Source organism: Eptesicus fuscus, chromosome 3 (genome assembly GCF_027574615.1).
Source record: "Eptesicus fuscus isolate TK198812 chromosome 3, DD_ASM_mEF_20220401, whole genome shotgun sequence".
NCBI lineage: Eukaryota > Metazoa > Chordata > Mammalia > Chiroptera > Vespertilionidae > Eptesicus > Eptesicus fuscus.
The window spans coordinates 645,001-663,717 of NC_072475.1; the positions used below are offsets into that span (position 1 = coordinate 645,001).

The 18,717-nt window shown below is 51.4% G+C and overlaps 3 protein-coding genes across 3 annotated transcripts in view; 1 reads left to right on the forward strand and 2 right to left on the reverse strand.

The window, feature by feature from the left end:
- Window positions 1–2,317, reverse strand: part of LOC129148118 (keratin-associated protein 19-3-like) — a 6,615-nt gene extending 4,298 nt beyond the window's left edge. The window contains exon 1 of the mRNA XM_054712752.1: window positions 2,184–2,317. Coding sequence (XP_054568727.1) covers window positions 2,184–2,317 — 134 coding nt within the window. The remainder of the gene's footprint in view (window positions 1–2,183) is intronic.
- A 3,397-nt stretch (window positions 2,318–5,714) lies between these two features.
- Window positions 5,715–9,639, forward strand: LOC129148120 (keratin-associated protein 19-2-like). Its single transcript, XM_054712758.1, has 2 exons — window positions 5,715–5,868; window positions 9,410–9,639. The coding sequence occupies exons 1-2, from the start codon at window positions 5,715–5,717 to the stop codon at window positions 9,637–9,639; spliced, it is 384 nt and encodes a 127-aa protein (XP_054568733.1).
- A 3,034-nt stretch (window positions 9,640–12,673) lies between these two features.
- LOC129147637 (keratin-associated protein 19-5-like) lies at window positions 12,674–12,901 on the reverse strand. The gene has a single exon (XM_054710542.1). It carries the CDS (start codon window positions 12,899–12,901, stop codon window positions 12,674–12,676), a length of 228 nt encoding a protein of 75 aa, XP_054566517.1.
- Window positions 12,902–18,717: the final 5,816 nt, after the last annotated feature.

Below are 18,717 nucleotides of genomic sequence, written 5' to 3' on the forward strand. Positions count from 1 at the left end.
ATGAGATTAAGAACAAAAGGTTGTCAAATATATGAACTTAATATTTTTCTTATTTTTTCATCAAGAAATAGAACAATTGTAGTATCTTTTAGATACTACTTATTTTTGAAAGCTAAGAAATGAACATTTCTTTTTACTCTTAATTCAATGAGCTGAAAGATTTCAACAGTTCTTCCTTCGTCATTCTGTTTTTGAGAGCTTTCTACAAGACAATAGTGAGTTGATGATAGTATTCAGATCCTCTGTTGGAGTATGAAGTAATGGACATATGTTTTTCTATTGGCCAAATGACAGCTTTTTGTGGGATGAGGGCACTTCTGCTATAAATTCATAGTTTTTCTTCTTCACTGAGACAAAATGAATACAACCATAAAGTAAGACGTGATAGCATGCCTCAAAACGGGAAATGTTAGGGACGCGGCGATTCCGCCTGGGAAAGGAAGTCCCCTGTCACGTCTCCGTGGTCAGTTACGTCCGGGAGCCGAGCGGACTTTGGAGATAGGTTCTCTGTTTGGCTGCACGAAGGGAGAAAACACCCTGAGAGTCAAAGTCGGGGCTCCACTTCTCACCCGTCACCAAGGCCAACACAGGCCACAGAGGCCAGGTCCCTGGGCCTTTCTGCGGAGTGAGCTGCAGGCACCGCTGCTCCCCGCCTCCCGCCACACCTGTGATCGGACCGCTGCACTCAATCAACGTATCTGACCAAGTGTGACCAACTCAGACAAAATATCTTAATTTTATATTATTACCTGAATATATAGCTTGATTTTTAAAAAACACCACTGGTATTTCTTTACATTTATAAAAAACTAGAGGCCTGGTGCATGAAATTTGTGCACAGGTAAGGTCCCTAGGCCTGGGCAGCGATCAGGGCCGATCACGGCCTTCCGGCTGCTGACCAGGGCCTCTCTTCCCCAGCTGCCGGCTGCCGGCCAGGGCCATCCTTCATTCGGTGCCGCCCCTGGTGGTCAGCACACATCATAGCGAGCAATTGAACTCCTGGTCTCCTGGTCGAACTCCCAAGGGGACACTTCGCATATTAGCCTTTTATATAGAGAGATTGTATGAATAAAACGTCTGTTCCTGCCCATTTTACCAGGGGAATTCAGATTTCACTGAAATCCAGATTTCTAAGAGAGCTTTCTGGACTCAGCTGTGTTTGTCATCAGTCTCAGCTAAGCCATGAACAAGCTCACAATTACGTCTTGCTGTTTCTTTCCCTGATTGGATTGAAGCTAATTCCTCAGTGTGCTGATGGTGGTGACGACGGATGCCAGTGAGACACAGTGAGAGCAGAGGAAAGGGAACAGAAATGTTCAGTTAAAATGTTGGAGTTCAAAGGCCTCATAGGGAAGAAATTCACCCCAATCCATGGTTGGTTTCTGGACCAGCTCCTTGATGACACAGTTGACTGAGATCATGTGCTCAGAGCCCAACACACCCGGTGAGATTGCACAGAACAGAGTCGTGTGCAGATGGGTGACTTCCCCCATCAGCCTGTGATACACCCCGGTCTGTCACCACTTGAACAAATGGGAGGATTGAGTTGAGAAATAGTAGTTAAAGAAAACACATGTTCGATAAGAAAATATATTGATGTTACATTGTCATTGCTTTCTCTTGTTGACTTAAATATGAATACTATCCAAATAGAAGCAAGATACTGACAAATATAAAGCCACTAACATTTCAAAACAATGTTTTTCATTTCAGAGTAGAATTATTAATCTTTATATCTATTTCCTGCCTCTCTGCGTGCTTGTGAGTGTGTGAAGGAAAAGTGATTGTTAGCCAAGAAGATGGCTTCCCCCTTGGACAGTGGAGTGGATGTGCCCAGAACCACGTCCTCATTATTGCGTTTCATGAACAAAACAAAACCATTCTCTGTGTTCAAGTTCAATGCTTTATTGGAAGGTGAACAGACAGTCCAATCAGTTTTGACAGCAAAGGTAGAGGATCCTAGGTTTATGAGGGAGATGCAGGCACAGGTGAAAATCTACCCATAATTCTGAGAAGTAAAGACGTTTGTGGAATAACCCAGCATGAGGTTAGCTGTCCGGTTACTTAGATCAAATGTGGAAGGAAGTCCCTTGTAAGTTCAGATGCTGAGCTGCTGGGCAGGGTTTCAGTAGAAGCCAGAGTATCCGTATCCCCCACAGCAGCACGGACGCCAGCAGCCGTACCTCCTGTAGCCATAGCCACAGCCCAGGCCACCAAGGCCGCCCCAGCCCCAGCCGGAGCCATAGCCATAGCCCAGGCCACCAAAGCCGCCCCAGCCGTAGCCGCGGCCTCCGTAGTAGCTGCCGTAGTAGCTCATGGTGTCAGGGGGAGTGTGTTTCTGTTCAAGACGAGATCCTGAGAGTGAGTGCCAGAGAGTGGAGAGGGAGCTTATATACCTGAGCCAGCAGGTGCCAAATCACGTGTAGCCCCATCTGGTGTTGTTTTTATTACTATTGCATCTGCTTAACAAAGTCATTAATTCTTCCTGCCCTCACTCAGGGAGAGGCCCGCCCACTCATTAAAATATCTGAAATGTCTTTGTAGTTTAGGTAGAGTGGCCCTTCAAGGTCGTTTTATCACTTTTTTAACTCATCATGGTCCACACTTTTCATATCTGTAAGCTTAGTGTCCCTCACGCCTCAGGGGAGCTGTGGGGAAGTCATTGCATCGGTCCCGAGAAGGAATGCCATGTTTTCAAATCCGGGCGTGCCAGACCCAGTGACATTCTTCCTGCCCTGCCTGCCAATCCCATCCGGTCGCGTGTCTCATTAAATTCTCCTTCCATCTGGTTGTCTTAGCCACTGTACTTTCTCCAGTTGCTTACAAATTAAATCAAAGAAACACGTCAAATGCACAGCTCTGCACGTTACCATCTCCTTTTACAGCGCCTTCCCCTCCGTTTGTAAAGTGAGTTGCATCTTGTTCAGAGAGAGGGGAGCAGACACTGGAGAGGCAGCGAGAACCAGCGGGACTCCCATGAGCATCAGCACGGAACACGAGGAGGGAGCCCGAGATCTGCTTCCTTTCCTCTTAGAACAGTGACCATCGTAACAGGCACACTTTTCACTCTTCACTCTACTCTGCAAAATAGAAACCATTATTGCTTGTTACAATCGATAACCAATATTGGTATATAATGATTACATAAATCCATTGGTTATGATTTCTTCTAAATATATTTTTACTGATTTCAGAGAGGAAGGGAGAAGGAGAGAGAGAGAGAGAGAAGAAGCATCAATGATGAGAGATAATCACTGATCGGCTGCCTCCTGCATCCCCCACACTGGGGATCAAGCCCGCAACCAGGGCATGTGCCCTGACCGGAAATCGAACCCTGACCTCCTGGTTCATAGGTCAATGCTCAACCACTGAGCTGCACCAGCCAGGGAGTTGTGTACTCTTTAGTCTTTGTGTTGTTCCACGGGCTTTGGCGAGTGTGGGTTAACGTTGTTCTGAAACTCAGCCAATGGCAGTGACCAGGCCTGCCTTTCGGAGGACTTGAAAGGCTGATCCAAGCTCATCCTCTGGCATCGGGAGGAGTCTCTCCAGGGGCTGCCTCAAGGCTGCCACCCCCTCCCCTCGGTCTCTCCACCCACTGCCTCCTCCCCTCTCCCCCACGTCACAGGAAGGGTTAGCGGGAAGCACAGAGACTTCCTACTCACCCACACATAGACCTTCCCCTGTTGTGAAGCACAGGAGACTCGTACGGCTCAGGAGTCGTAGTGAACGGGCCCACGGGGATCACGGCGAGGAATCAAAGCCCACGGGCGCCTGGGCGCTCGCTCTGCGTTGTCCTGTCCGATGGGTTCGGACAAATGCGTGTCCTGTGACCACGAAAACAGTGTCGTACAGAATAACCTCACGGCCCCAGAAATCCCCTGTCCTCCACCCGCTCTCCCCCCTCCGCCCCCAAACTCCGGCCACCACTAATCTTCCCCCAGCTCTTCCGTGGTGACGTTCAGCCCGCCAGTGGCGTGGGCAGCAGCCTGGGGTCAGGCACCTCTGTGACTGCGTCCCTCCACCGCGTCCCTCTCTCCTGAGCCTCCTTTCATCTCGTCTTGTTTTCTCATCGCGTCTGTTGAGCGTGCAGAACCCTCTGCTCACGGTGCCGGTGAGAGACCCGCCCTGAGCGATGTTCCCATCGGACAGGACAACGCAGAGCGAGCGCCCAGGAGCCCGTGGGCTTTGATTCCTCGCCGTGATCCCCGTGGGCCCGTTCACTACGACTCCTGAGCCGTACGAGTCTCCTGTGCTTCACAACAGGGGACGGTCTATGTGTGGGTGAGTAGGAAGTCTCTGTGCTTCCCGCTAACCCTTCCTGTGATCTTTACACTGTTCTGAAAACGAAGCCTATTTATGTAAAAGGGGAGATCGCACAGCATGTGAGAGACGTGGGGGAGAGGGGAGGAGGCAGTGGGTGGAGAGACCGAGGGGAGGGGGTGGCAGCCTTGAGGCAGCCCCTGGAGAGACTCCTCCCGGAGGAGAGGCGCCGATGCCCGAGGATGAGCTTGGATCAGCCTTTCAAGTCCTCTGAAAGGCAGGCCTGGTCACTGCCATTGGCTGAGTTTCAGAACAACGTTAACCCACACTCGCCAAAGCCCGTGGAACAACACAAAGACTAAAGAGTATACAACCCCCTGGCTGGTGTGGCTCAGTGGTTGAGCATCGACCTCTGAACCAGGAGGTCAGGGTTCGATTCCCGGTCAGGGCACATGCCCTGGTTGCGGGCTTGATCCCCAGTGTGGGGTGTGCAGGAGGCAGCCGATCAGTGATTATCTCACATCATTGATGCTTCTATCTCTCTCTCTCTCCTTCTCCCTTCCTCTCTGAAATCAGTAAAAATATATTTAAAAGAAATCATAACCAATGGATTTATGTAATCATTATATACCAATATTGGTTATCGATTGTAACAAGCAATAATGGTTTCTATTTTGCAGAGTAGAGTGAAGAGTGAAAAGTGTGCCCGTTACAATGGTCACTGTTCTAAGAGGAAAGGAAGCAGATCTTGGGCTCCCTCCTCGTGTTCCGTGCTGATGCTCATGGGAGTCCCGCTGGTTCTCGCTGCCTCTCCAGTGTCTGCTCCCCTCTCTCTGAACAAGATGCAACTCACTTTACAAACGGAGGGGAAGGCGCTGTAAAAGGAGATGGTAACGTGCAGAGCTGTGCATTTGACGTGTTTCTTTGATTTAATTTGTAAGTGAACTACAGCAACTGGAGAAAGTACAGCGGCTAAGACAACCAGATGGAAGGAGAATTTAATGAGACACGCGACCGGATGGGATTGGCAAGCAGGGCAGGAAGAATGTCACTGGGTCTGGCACGCCCGGATTTGAAAACGTGGCATTCCTTCTCGGGACCTGATGCAATGACTTCCCCACAGCTCCCCTGAGGCGTGAGGGACACTAAGCTTACATATATGTAAAGTGTGGACCATGATGAGTTAAAAAAGTGATAAAACGACCTTGAAGGGCCACTCTACCTAAACTACAAAGACATTTCAGATATTTTAATGAGTGGGCGGGCCTCTCCCTGAGTGAGGGCAGGAAGAATTAATGACTTTGTTAAGCAGATGCAATAGTAATAAAAACAACACCAGATGGGGCTACACGTGATTCGGCACCTGCTGGCTCAGGTATATAAGCTCCCTCCCCACTCGCTGAAACTCACTCTCAGGATCTCGTCTTGAACAGAAACACACTCCCCCTGACACGATGAGCTACTACGGCAGCTACTACGGAGGCCGCGGCTACGGCTGGGGCTGGGGAGGCCTTGGTGGCCTGGGCTATGGCTATGGCTCCGGCTGGGGCTGGGGAGGCCTTGGTGGCCTGGGCTGTGGCTATGGCTACAGGAGCTACGGCTGCTGGCGTCCGTGCTGCTGTGGGGGATACGGATACTCTGGCTTCTACTGAGATCCTGCCCAGCAGCTCAGCATCTGAACTTACAAGGGACTTCCTTCCACATTGGATCTAAGGAACCGGACAGGAAACCTCATGCTGGGTTATTCCACAAACGTCTTTACTTCTCAGAATTATGGGTAGATTTTCAACTCTGCCTGCATCTCCCTCATAAGCCTAGGATCCTCTATGTTTGCTGTTAGAACTGATTGGACTGTCTGTTCACCTTCCAATAAAGCATTGAACTTGAACACAAAAATGGTTGTTGGTTTATTCATGAAACGCAATTATGAGGACGTGGTTCTGGGCACATCCACTCCACTGTCCAAAGGGGAAGCGACCTTTCTGGATAACAATCTTTTCCTTCACACACTCACAAGCACGCAGAGAGGCAGGGAATAGATATAAAGATTAATAAGTCTACACCGAAATGCAAAAAAGTTTTGAAAGGTCTAGTGATTTAAATCTTTGAATCTCGATTTTATTGATAAAATATTCATATGTAAGGCAACAACAAAGAACAATGAATATTTAACATATCTATTTATTTATCAACATATAGTTTTTATTTACCTCAACTAACATTTCCCAATTCAATCCTTCCATTCATTCAAAATTGGTTTATGTTTTTAATTTTGCTTTTAATTTCAGAGAGCAACAAGGAGGGAGAAGGAGATAGAAACATCAAGGATGAGAGAGAATCATTCATTGATTGGTTGTCTCCTGTATGGCCCCTCTGGTTGAGCCTGCATGTGCCCTTGGCCGGAATCGAACTCGGGACCCTTGAGTCCACAGACCGATCCTGTATCCACTGAGACACAGCAAGATCTGAATTTCTCCTGATAAAAATGGGGCAAAACAGGGCATATATTTTTGATGAAATAAAAAAACAGATGGACTGAAATACCATTGCTTTCCTAGATTCAAATAATATCGTCAGAGAATAATATAAGATGAAGATATTTTGTTTAAATTGGTATAATTTGGTCAAATATGTGTGCTTGAGTCTATACTGTTAGATACTTTCTACAGCTGTGACAGACAGAATTTAATCCTTCAGTCACTCAGCAAATATGTTGGGTTGGAAAAACAGTGAGTACATTCAGATGGGAGGGAAATGTATTATCAAAAATGTAACTTATGCCCAGCCTGCGTGCCTCAGTGGTTGAGCATAAACCTGTGAATGAGGTAGTCATGGTTTGATTCCCGGTCAGGCACATGCCTGGGTTGCAGGCTGGATGCCTAGTGGGGGTCATACAGGAGGCTGCTGATCAATGATTCCCTCTCATCATTGATGATTCTATCTCTTTCTCCCTCTTCCTTCCTGTCTGTATTAAGAAAAAAGGAAGAGAAAAGAAGAGAAAAAATATGTTACTTATTATGGTGCCCAGTTTAGAATACTCTGGATGTTCAAGGTCACTCTGAGTGTGAGAATCCTAATCAAAGTGTTCAAGGTTGAGTTGCTATGTGCAGGCATACGGCAAGGATGCATTAAGCCATACATTGCACCCATGTGCCTTTTTGTAGCCAAAATACTGATGTTTCTATTTGGCAAAAAGCCTCTTTGTTTGAGCTTGTTTGGGCATGTATGTAAGGTGCCACTGACCAGCCTACAGTGGCTGCTCTTGTGTGTAATAAAGCATGTCCCAATTGCCTGCTTGTACCCGCGTGTCCTTCCAATACCCCTCACCCAGAAGGGTCAAGTCCCTGGCTGAGGAGCTTGCCTCTGACACTTGTAAACCTCAAACCAGAACAAAAATCCCAGGACCACCTACAGAACAAAGCCCTGGGTACATGTTAAAGTCATGTGAAGCACACACAATGGTAAAGACCAAGCCCAGGCGTGGGCACACTCCAGTAGGGCTTCACCTTGAACCGTGGGCTCACACTCAGATTTCATTACGAGCTGAGGAAATTCGCAGAAGGCTGGCGGCTAACCTCTAGGATATTTCTGTTTTTCCCTCAGTCACATCCTCCCTGCCATATTTATTTTTTGCGGCATTTCCAGGCATCAAGATTGCAGAGACTCTGATTAAAATATTATATAATCTTAAGAGTTCAGAAGTCTTTTTAATTTAAAACCCTGAAGAATTGGAATATCTTATTTAAAATGTTGGGGGGTTGAGTGAAAAGGGAAAGGGGCACAGAGTCGGTAATGCTGTGACAAGTTTGCACAGTGACAGGTTGTTGCCAGGTCATTACTGGGGGTGGCCATTGTGAGGGATAATCATGCTGAGTCATTATATTGTGACTAATATAACCAATGTAAGATTGCATGCCAACTATTCTGGAATAAAAGATAAAGTAAAAGTGTTTGCTGATTGGTGAACAGAAAATAAGGGGCAGGACACGGAGGATTAGTAAAGAAGATATGGACACAACCGGCCAGTATGTCTCAGTGGTGAAGCCCTGACCTATGAACCAGGAGGTCACGGTTCAGTGTGATTCCTGGTCAGGGCACACGCCCGGGTTGCACGCTTGATCCCCAGTATGTGGCGGGGAGGAGGCAGCCGATTAATGATTTTTCTCTCATCATTGATGTTTCTATCTCTCTCCCTCCTCCTTTTCCTCTGAAATAAACAAAAACAAATTTTTAATAAGAATCAAATACATATAAGGAAGAAAAATCAGGATAAAAAATTAAAAACCTGAGTAGAGGGATGAAGTACTGATGGGAGAATTGGATCAGAGAGGAAGACCTGGCTCATGCGAGTGTGTGGGGACTGAGTGCAGAATGACGACGTAAAGAGAGGCTGGATGGGACAGATGATGGGTGGGATTCCAGGCAGGACAGAGAAAGAAAATAAAAAGCAACTGCAAAGCAGAGACAAGATCACCTACGCTTCTAGATAACACGTTTCTGTTTTGAAAAAGAGGGTAATGTTTAAAGAGAACGTTTTGAACGGGTGTTCAGCTGGGGTTACGCGTGTGAGTTTGTTGTTGTGGTCAGATCCTCAGCTTCAGAAAGGCACTTCACTGTGTTGAGTAACCAAAAGGGTATTTTGCAAGAAGATACGTTAAATCAACATGGTTTTCTCATGTGTGTGTTCAACTTGAGAGAAATACATTTGACAATTAAGGAACTTCATAGGTGTAAGAATCTTAAATTGGATCCGAGTATTTGAACTGAGATGAAAGTAAGATAGGACAATCCAAAGAATGATATGCAAATTACAGTGACACAATATTTAATGAGAACACTCCACCATGACGAAGGCCACGCGCTTAGGGATGGAGAACTGTGTTCAGTGAGTGTTTATTCTGTGACGTGGAGGCAGATGTGCTTCTCCTTAGACACACAGACTGTCATGGGTTCCAGGGGCTCTAACCAGGCAGCTGTGCCGGCTCCAAATTTTCAAAAATATGAGCATCTCTGGCGTCAGCACACAGATTAACGAGCTGCCTCAGGGCCATGAATCTCTTGGAATGAAACACAGGAATGGTCACGTGATTCGGCACCTGCTGGCTCAGGTATATAAGCTCCCTCCCCACTCGCTGACACTCACTCTCAGGATCTCGTCTTGAACAGAAACACACTCTCCCTGACACCATGAGCTACTACGGCAGCTACTACGGAGGCCGCGGCTACGGCTGGGGCGGCCTTGGTGGCCTGGGCTGTGGCTATGGCTCCGGCTGGGGCTGGGGCGGCCTTGGTGGCCTGGGCTGTGGCTATGGCTACAGGAGCTACGGCTGCTGGCGTCCGTGCTGCTGTGGGGGATACGGATACTCTGGCTTCTACTGAAACCCTGCCCAGCAGCTCAGCATCTGAACTTACAAGGGACTTCCTCCCACATTGGATCTAAGGAACCGGACAGCTAACCTCATGCTGGGTTATTCCACAAACGTCTTTACTTCTCAGAATTATGGGTAGATTTTCAACTCTGCCTGCATCTCCCTCATAAGCCCAGGATCCTCTATGTTTGCTGTCGGAACTGATTGGACTGTATGTTCACCCTCCAATAAAGCATTGACCTTGAACACAGAGAATGGTTTGTTTTCTTCATGAAACGCAATTATGACTGATGTTCCCGGAGGCCAATTGGAAAGGGACGCAGGACAAGAAGGTCGGACATCAGTGACGCTCTTGCTCGGCGGGCAGGCCGGGCCCTTCCCCACAGCGAGCATCCCGGACGAGGACCAGGGTCGGAGGCTGTGGGAGGACCTGCTTCGGGGAAGCCATGAGGCTAACAGAGATGGGAGAAGGGCTGACGTCAGACCTGGACTGAAGACCAGACCCCAACACGCACCCTCTCGGCACCGTCACGGCCGCGGCCACAGCACGTGTCTTGTTTGTGAGGTTGAAAGCCTGAACCCCACGGCCGTGCGGCCTCTGCTGCTGGCTTTGGGCAGCAGACGGTTAAAGAACCCTCATTCCGCCCGGCCGGCGGGGCTCCGTGGTTGAGGGTCGACCTATGAACCAGGAGGTCACAGTTCGATTCCCGGTCAGGGGCACAGGCCCAGGTTGCGGGCTCCATCCCCAGTGTGGGGCGTGCAGGAGGCAGCCGATCAATGGTTCTCTCTCATCCTCTCCCTGTCTCTCTCCCCCTCCTTCTCTAAAATCAATAAAAATATTAAAAAGAAAGCAAAGATGTTGCTTGTTGTTGATCATGCTCCAGGCGCCCCCCTGGTGTTGGGGAGCTTCCTCATTATGTCAAAGTAATGCCTCTCCCCCAAGCCCCCCTCCCTGGCCCAGCCGCGGCCTCGAGGAGCTGCTGCCACTTTAAGGCCCATTAGCCTGGGAGGGCCTGTGCCCGGGCTGTGGCTGCAGCGAGGAAGACTGAGGCAGGACGCGATTCTGGGGGATCACAGCGTGTGGGGCGGGATCGGGGCGCTGCTGGGGCTCGGGTGATGTCACCACGCGGGCACGGTGGCCTCAGATGAAGGCTGGTGGGGTTCTGTCCGTGACGTCACAGAACGTGCCAGGAGAGGGGGTCACGGGCATCGGCGAGGCTGTGGCTGAGGGGCAGCACCGGGCATGACGCGTGTGGGCGGGGAGGTCGGGAGGAGCGCGGAGCCGGTCCCTGAGGAGCCGGCCACGAGGGACGGACCTGAGACAGGGACACAGAGCCCACGCGGGAGGACAGGCGCCGCGGGGAGAAAGGGAGGGAGGGGGGAGGGAGGGAGGAAAGGAAGGATGGAGGGAGGGAGGGCGGGGTGGCCCCGGGAAGGTGCTCAGCGAGGGCTCAGCACAGGCGCCTGCAGAGCTCAGCCCGCTCCTGGGAGGTTTGAGCCCACGGACCCCACAGGGACAGGTTTCCATGGATACAGAGGATGCTCTCGGTGTCAGTTTCCAAGCAAGTCCAGGATGGAAAACAAACCCAGCCACCACCGGGCGTTTGCACCCAGGCCCCTCCAGGAGGCCTCGCACGCCCTTCAGGAGACGGTGGGCGGAGGCTGTGTGCACCCAGGTCTCTGAGGCGCCTGGGGAGCCGCCCCGCCCCGGGGCCCAGAGAGGGGCCTGCACTTCCTTTTTGTTTTGTTAATCCTCACCCAAGGGTTTTCCCACTGGTTTTTATTTTTAAGTATATTTTTACTGATTTCAGAGAGGAAGGGAGAGGGAAAGGGAGAGGGAGATAGAAACATCCACAATGAGAGAGAATCATGGATCGGCTGCCTCCTGCACGCCCCACACTGGGGATCCAGCCTGCAACCCAGGTACGTGCCCCTGACCGGAATTGAATCGAACCCGGGACCCTGCGGTCTGCAGGCCAGCGCTCTATCCACTGAGCCACGCTGGCTCCTCTCCCTCCCCACACACGGAGAGGCTTGGCGGGAAGATCCGGTTCGGCAGGATCTTGAGATATCCCTGTGCTCAGTGACCCAGACGGAGACCTCGTGCGCATCATACAGCTTTCACCAGGGGTGGGTTTAGCGCTGTTCACCGGTCATTTCCACAGACGCCGCCCCGTGGGAAAGGGCCCTCAGGAGCCGGCAGCAGAATGTTTACAAACCAGAACAGCCGGAGGGGCCGTGGGCGGCGACCACTCACCCCACGGGCAGCTGTGTCCCTGCAGACACGCCCGCGCATGGCAGGGGGGTGCGTGTCCCGGCGAACACGTCAGGGCGCGGCCTCCACGGAGGGCAGCCACGCGCGTCACGGGCGGCGTGGAGACACGGAGGAGTCGCCTGAAGAAGTGCACTTTCAGTGCGTGTGGGACCGGTTTTATCCCGTCACTTCCTTTTCTTATCGCTAAAAACAGACACGTTTTTAACAGAACAGGAAGTGCTCCTTCCTCACGCTGGCCTCGCCGTAGACAGGAAAGTGCATAGAACTGACGTGTCAGTGGTAAGTTTCAGCGTCCGTGTTGTCTCACCACAAACACTGAATGCCATCTGGTCTTGTGTTTAGAAGGAAAACTTCATTTCAACGGAGTGGGAGGGTTTCCATCTGTCTGTTTGGCCGTGGGGTGTGTGTGTGTGTGTGTGTGATGCATATGTAGATCCTCTTACTTCAGTTTTTTGTGGAGAGTTTATTTTCTTCCTTATCAACTGGCACAGTTACGATAATCACTGCTATTTTGAGCTAAATAGCAAAATAAAAGCCACGTGCGCCGTCCTAACTCACGCTCATTTATCGCAAAGAGAACAGAGATCCCACGGTTACGAGAATCAAATAAGAAACGCAGGGACGTGACGCAGACAACGATGACATGATCAACATTCCTCAGTCGTGTCGCTGACGGCGTTGGACCTCGGCTCGGTCCTGGTCTGGCCGTGGTGGTCACATTTGGGTCACCCTTTCACGGCCTCAGATGTGGGGCTCCAGGCGCAGGATCTCAGTAGAAGCCAGAGTATCCGTATCCCCCACAGCAGCACGGACGCCAGCAGCCACAGCTCCTGTAGCCACAGCCACAGCCCAGGCCACCAAGGCCGCCCCAGCCCCAGCCGGAGCCATAGCCATAGCCAAGGCCGCCCCAGCCCCAGCCGGAGCCATAGCCATAGCCATAGCCAAAGCCGCCCCAGCCGTAGCCGCGGCCTCCGTAGTAGCTGCCGTAGTAGCTCATGGTGTCAAGGGGGGGTGTGTTTCTGTTCAAGACGAGATCCTGAGAGTGAGTGCTAGCGCGTGGGGAGGGAGCTTATATACCCGAGCCAGCAGGTGCTGAGTCACGTGACCACTCCTTCGTGTCACTCCGTGCGTCACCTGCAATGCCGTAGCTCATCGAGGCCGTGTCCTGACACACAGAGGCCCTCGTTCCCGTTAAAATGGTTCTGCTCACTGAGCTGCCCGTTTGGCAGCCCTGAGCGTGTGGCTGTGCTTTCGTGGGAAGACACGGCTTGCCCGTCCATGTCTGCACATTCCTGACCCTCCGCGGGATTGCTCGCCGCCAGGCTTATCCCATCGCTGACGCCCGATGGCGCTCCTTTTAGAGTTCACCGTCCCCTCTGCTCCGCGATCTGCCCAGCAGGTCACTCCTCCCCAGCCCATGTCTCCATTGCAGCGACGGCTCTGAGCTTCCGGCAGCCGAGGGAAGGTGGTGCCTGTCCGTCCTTCCGGCGATCACGTTAACACGCTTCACGTGGAGCAGAATGTTAAAAGTGGGAACAGCAAAGGTTTTAGGAGAGAAAACCAGCCCCAACGCTCAGGCTGATGAGGAGATTGAGTGGCCATCAGTCCACCAAGAACTGCTGAGGCAGCCAGTTCAAAACAGAATAAATAGCCCGGCCAGTGTGGCTCAGTGGTTGAGCATCGATCTCTGAACCAGGAGGTCAGGGCACAGGCCCGGGTTGCGGGCTCCATCCCCAGTGTGGGGCGTGCAGGAGGCAGCCGATCCATGATCCTCTCTCATCATGGATGCTTCTCTCTCTCTCTCTCCTCTCCCTTCCTCTCTGAAATCAATAAGAATATTTTTTTAAAGGAGAATAAATGACAGGGTGTGTATGGCAGGGTCCATGGTGTTGGGCTCAGAGTTCGACGGGAAGTTCCTCGTCGCTCCTGATACCAGTTTCCCCAGGTGACTCCGGACACGGACACGGTGGGTTTAACCTGAGCCTAAGAGGCCAAGTAAGTTAAAATCATAATCAAGGCAGTTAACGACCAGAATCTCAGTCCGGGGGTTTTATCACCCAAATCAGAGCCACACTTGGGAGTTCACGCCAATGTAAATGTTTAAAAATATATCCTTATTGATTTCAGAGAGGAAGGGAGAGGGAGAGAGAGAAACATCCGTGATGAGAGAGAACCATGGATCGGCTGCCTCCTGCACGCCCCCCACTGGGGATCGAGCCCGCAACCCAGGCCTGTGCCCGGACCAGGAATCGAACCCTGACCTCCGGGTTCATAGGTCGATGCTCAACCGCTGAGCCACGCCAGCCGGGCCACGCCGATGTGAATTTTGATAGGGAACCGAGAAGCCGTCTGAGCCTGACGAGCTGTCTGGGAGGACGGAGCGGGCTGACACGGCCACCGGCCCCGAGTCTGGATTCTGACTCCGGACGAAAGGGCCCGGGAAGACCAGCCGTCCCCTCAGTCTCCACCTTCCCCACTTCCTCTCGCCGACGAGGCGACAGTGTGGGTACCGGTGTCGACAGGAAGGACGCGGTTGTCTCCTCAGCGAAACCGTAAAGCCAAGGGCACTCGGGAAGACAAATGACGCCCGGGGACCCCGTGGCAACGCCACATTAAACTCGCTGATTGGAAAGCGACCACGGAGCGCTCTCCCCGGGTGAGATGTGCGGGAAGAATTCCAGATGAGAGGTTAGCATCTGGAGAGTGACGGCAGGAAGGACCGGGGGTAAAGTTTCCGGTATTTATTTATAGAATTAGTCCTCATCGCTACTGAGCAGCTGTCCATACGCCGGCAGCTCGTCCATCGCGCGCCAACGAGCTCGTACGTGTGCAATTCACCTTCTCTGCGTGCTCTGAGTGAAGACAGATTTGACAGGATACAGCGCTCGAAAAGTTGGAATTTGATGTTGGACAATTCCCCCAAGAATTGTCCCAAAACAGGTGTCTCATCCCCACCCTCTTCTCCAGTCTGCCACAGCCATCAGCCACGGCCCTGCCACCCACACTGCCACGTCCGTCAGCCACGGCCCTGCCACGAGGGTCGTGGAAGCCTCGCCCAGCATCCCAGGAGGGCAGGTTAGGAAGCACATTGGAGTAAAGAGCCTGGAAGGTGAGCTGCCTGTTCCTAAGGCCCAGGAACCTCAGTGGGTTCCGTAGCCGTCAACGCCCCGTCGCCGGGGCCAGAATCAGGGCCAGACCTTCCGGCTGGAGTCGAAGTCAGCGACTGGGCAGTGGCTCCCCAGCCAGGCCAGCGTCCAGGGGCTGCTGTCCCCGCCCAGGCCCCCAGCCCGGCTCACAGCGCAGGGGGGGGTGTGGCTGAAGGTTGCCGGTTCCTCCGGGTGCAAAGGAACACGTGAGAGAAGCTCATCGATCCCCCGGCGGCAGATGAGGAGACCACGGCGTGACGTCAAGTTGACTCACCACCAGGCTGCTCCCCCATAGAGACCCAACTCCGCGCTCCTCTCCTGACCCGAGAGGTCCAACCAAGGAAGCTTACACTTCCCATGGGATTTTCCTGCTGCGCTTGCTTTCCACAAAACGGACTGTGGCCCAGCCGACGTGGCTCAGTGGGTCGAGTGTCATCACAGGCACCTGCCCGGTTGTGGGCTGGTTCCCCAGTAGGGGGCGTGCAGGAGGCAGCCCATCGATGTTTCTCACCATTGATGCTCCTATCTTCTCTCCCTCTCCCTTCCTCCCTCTCTCTAAATATATATATATATATATATCAATAAAAATATTTAAAAACAAAAACCTACCATGCCCCCAATGAGAAGAATTGATGAGAACCCCCCCTCCACCCCCCCCGACCCCTCAGGCTGTGAGGCAGCCAGCGGCCACGGGGACGTCAGCGGGATGGTGTCTCGCAATCCGGTCCACTTCCCTGGCCGCTCAGCTCTCACCAAATTCGATGATGGTCATTATTCCTGTCTCTTCACCGTCTAAGTCCCTGCTTAGACCTGTTAGTCACCGAAGCTGCGTTACTGCGTAAAATTTTACTTAATTGATTGTTGACAAGAGGACAATTATTGAGTCACAAATACGTCTTTTAAAAAACATTTTGTCATTCAAATTTTGTAAACTATCCCATGTTACATTCCAGCATTTCCTGAATCATGGGTGAATACCACGGTATTTTAAAGGTGAGGGTTTTGAGCTTGGGGTTTTAGTCAACAATCAACAAGAACAGTGTTTAATGTTTATAACTTATGTTTAGGTAGAAATAGTCTATTTCATACCATTCTGTCAGTACTTCTTCGACTTCTTATATCAGAAACGAATAACAAAAAAGTAATTAAAAAAATAAAGTGTTTTCATCTGCAAAACCAAAACAATTTTATAAATTTATAGTAAGTCTTATTTGGTTATTAAAGCAAAATTGTGTTTTATTTACAGTTGATTCATGCAGAGGCGTTTCCTTCCTCGCCTTCCTCCTTCCTCCCTTGTCTTCACTTTGTCTTAGGCTGGGTTTCCATTAAACAAGTATTTTCTCACTATTTTCTTTCTTTGTAGTGAGGCAACTCGTGTAATGATGACGGGGGAGTGGGGGGAATTTCTCGATGGCTACTCTTTCTCTGACAGCACAACACATATATACTGAGTGTCCAGATTATGATGATCTCTGAACACATAATAATCTGGCCACTCAGTATGTGTGTGTGTGCGTGTGTGTGTGTGTGTATGTGTGTGTGTGTGTATATATATATATATATATATATATATATATATATATATATATTAGAGGCCCGGTGCATGAATTCGTGCATGGGTGGGGTGCGGCCAGCCTGGCCAGGGTGAGGGGACATGGGCGGTTGGCCGGCCTGCCTGCTGGTCGAACTCCTGGTCAAGGGGACAATTTGCACATTAGCCTTTTATTCTATAGGACAGACACTGAGTGGCCAGATTATTATTCATTCAGAGATCATCATCTGGCCACTCCGCGTATCTCTATCATAAAAGCGTCGGTACTTCGCCTCCTTGCTGTGACTTCTTTCTAAAAGTCTTAAAGGACTGTCATGCCCTGGCCGGTTTGGCTCAGTGGATAGAGCGTCAGCCTGTGGACTCAAGGGTCCCCAGTTCGATTCCAGTCAAGGGTACATGCCCGGGTTGAGGGCTCGGTCCCCAGTAGGGGGTGTGCAGGAGGCAGCCAATCAATGATTCCCTCTCATCATTGAGGTTTCTCTCTCTTCCTCTCCCTTCCTCTCTGAAATCAATAAGAATATATTTTTAAAAGGACCGTCATATTTGTAGACAACACTCAGCTCTTGTCACACTCTAACCAAAGCCCACCTTCCGGCTCCTTCTGCTAAAGCGTCACGTGAGCGTCCTCCACCTGCGAACCCCTCATCCCGTTTCTCCCCACGCCGGGGTTTCCTGGCCCTGAGCGTTTGCTCAGAACCTCCCACCCACGTGTTCTCCCACCGCTTCCCCCGTCACTGCAGTCCGTCCGTCAGTCCCCCCCAGCGGCTCCTCCACCCCCACCCCCATCCCGAGTTACTCACTGACGCTACCGCCTGGACAAACGGGTTCTCCGTCTGCGACCAGTTACTCGAGCTGCACAGAAGCCCTTTGAGCTGGAGGATGGGAGACTTTCATCCCGAGGCCTCGTGCAAGGCCTCGTAAAAGGAGGCGTAATGAATGTCTGTAAACTTTTAAAAATTTACATTTTCCTGAAACACCGACTTAAATATAGAGCGTGAGTTTATAGGAGAGAGAATCCGCCTGCCCTGAACCACACACACATGCGGGCAGGCAAAGCGTGTGTGTCATGCCTTCATCATGTGTAAGATGAAGCAGGGGATGCCCACATCCCCAGGGCACAGCACGCGTGCCCCGACCCTGGGCCTTAAACACGAGGAGTCGCTGCCTCACATCCTGGCGGCTGAGCGCCCAGAACCTGGGGAGTGAGGCTGGGCTCCTGTGAAGTGGGGGGGGGGGGGGGGGGGACATCCTTCCTGCCTGCCTGCACCTCAGCCGCCTTCACCATCCCGGGCGGGTCCCTGTGTCCCCGTGTCCGCTCCCTCCCCACGCTGCCTCTGTGCACACGCTTCCTCTCCTCCACGAGCCCGTCTCTTGCACATAAGAGGGAAGATGCATGTCTCCATTGCTCCCCGGGAGGGTCCGCACCCCAGCGTGGTCCCATCGGCAGAGGCCAGGGTCCGAGCAGCCACTCCACAGGCCGGGGCCCCGGTCAGGCCCCCCCTGGACCTTCCGGGGGAGAACGGTTCCACCCAGAACGCTGATTCCCATGTTGCGTCCCACGTTACTCGCTTAATCCAGGGCCTCGTGGCCACGGTTTCCTAACGGCGAGCTGTTCTGGAATTCCTCGGAGACAGCTCCCTCGGTCGTGATGTGTGGCCTATTTCACGCGTGGCGAGAGGGAATGCGTTCGTACGTTCTTAGGAACATACATGCTCATGAGAAATACCGGCCTGTAATTCTCCCTGCTGGTGACATTATATTTTTATTGTGATAGGTTACCCAAAAGATGTAGAATTGTTTCTATTATTCTTTGGATAAAAAGTGTTCAGCATTCACCAGGGAAGCACTCTGGCCCCACGCTGGTGTTTTGGGAGAGATTTCTAATCGTGGATTTAGTTGCTATGTGAGATATAAAACTACTCAGATATTTTTCTTCTTGAGTCAGTTCTCATAAATCTAATATGATAACATGTATTTAAGGCCAGAATAAAGAGTTTTTGCTTTTATTTCAGACTAGAGGCCCAGTGCACAAAATTCGTGCATGGAGGGGGGTTGTCCCTCAGCCCAGCCTGTACCCTCTCCAATCTGGGACCCCTCAGGGATCGGGCCTAAACA

What these genes read in the sequence shown, in the direction of transcription:
- LOC129148120 (XM_054712758.1), top strand. Translation starts at nt 5,715, where the DNA reads ATGAGCTACTACGGCAGCTACTACGGAGGCCGCGGCTACGGCTGGGGC. An exon ending in CAGGAGCTACGGCTGCTGGC is followed by an intron (nt 5,869 to 9,409) that starts GTCCGTGCTGCT and finishes ACTCACTCTCAG; the next exon opens with GATCTCGTCTTGAACAGAAA.
- LOC129147637 (XM_054710542.1), bottom strand. Translation starts at nt 12,901, where the DNA reads ATGAGCTACTACGGCAGCTACTACGGAGGCCGCGGCTACGGCTGGGGC.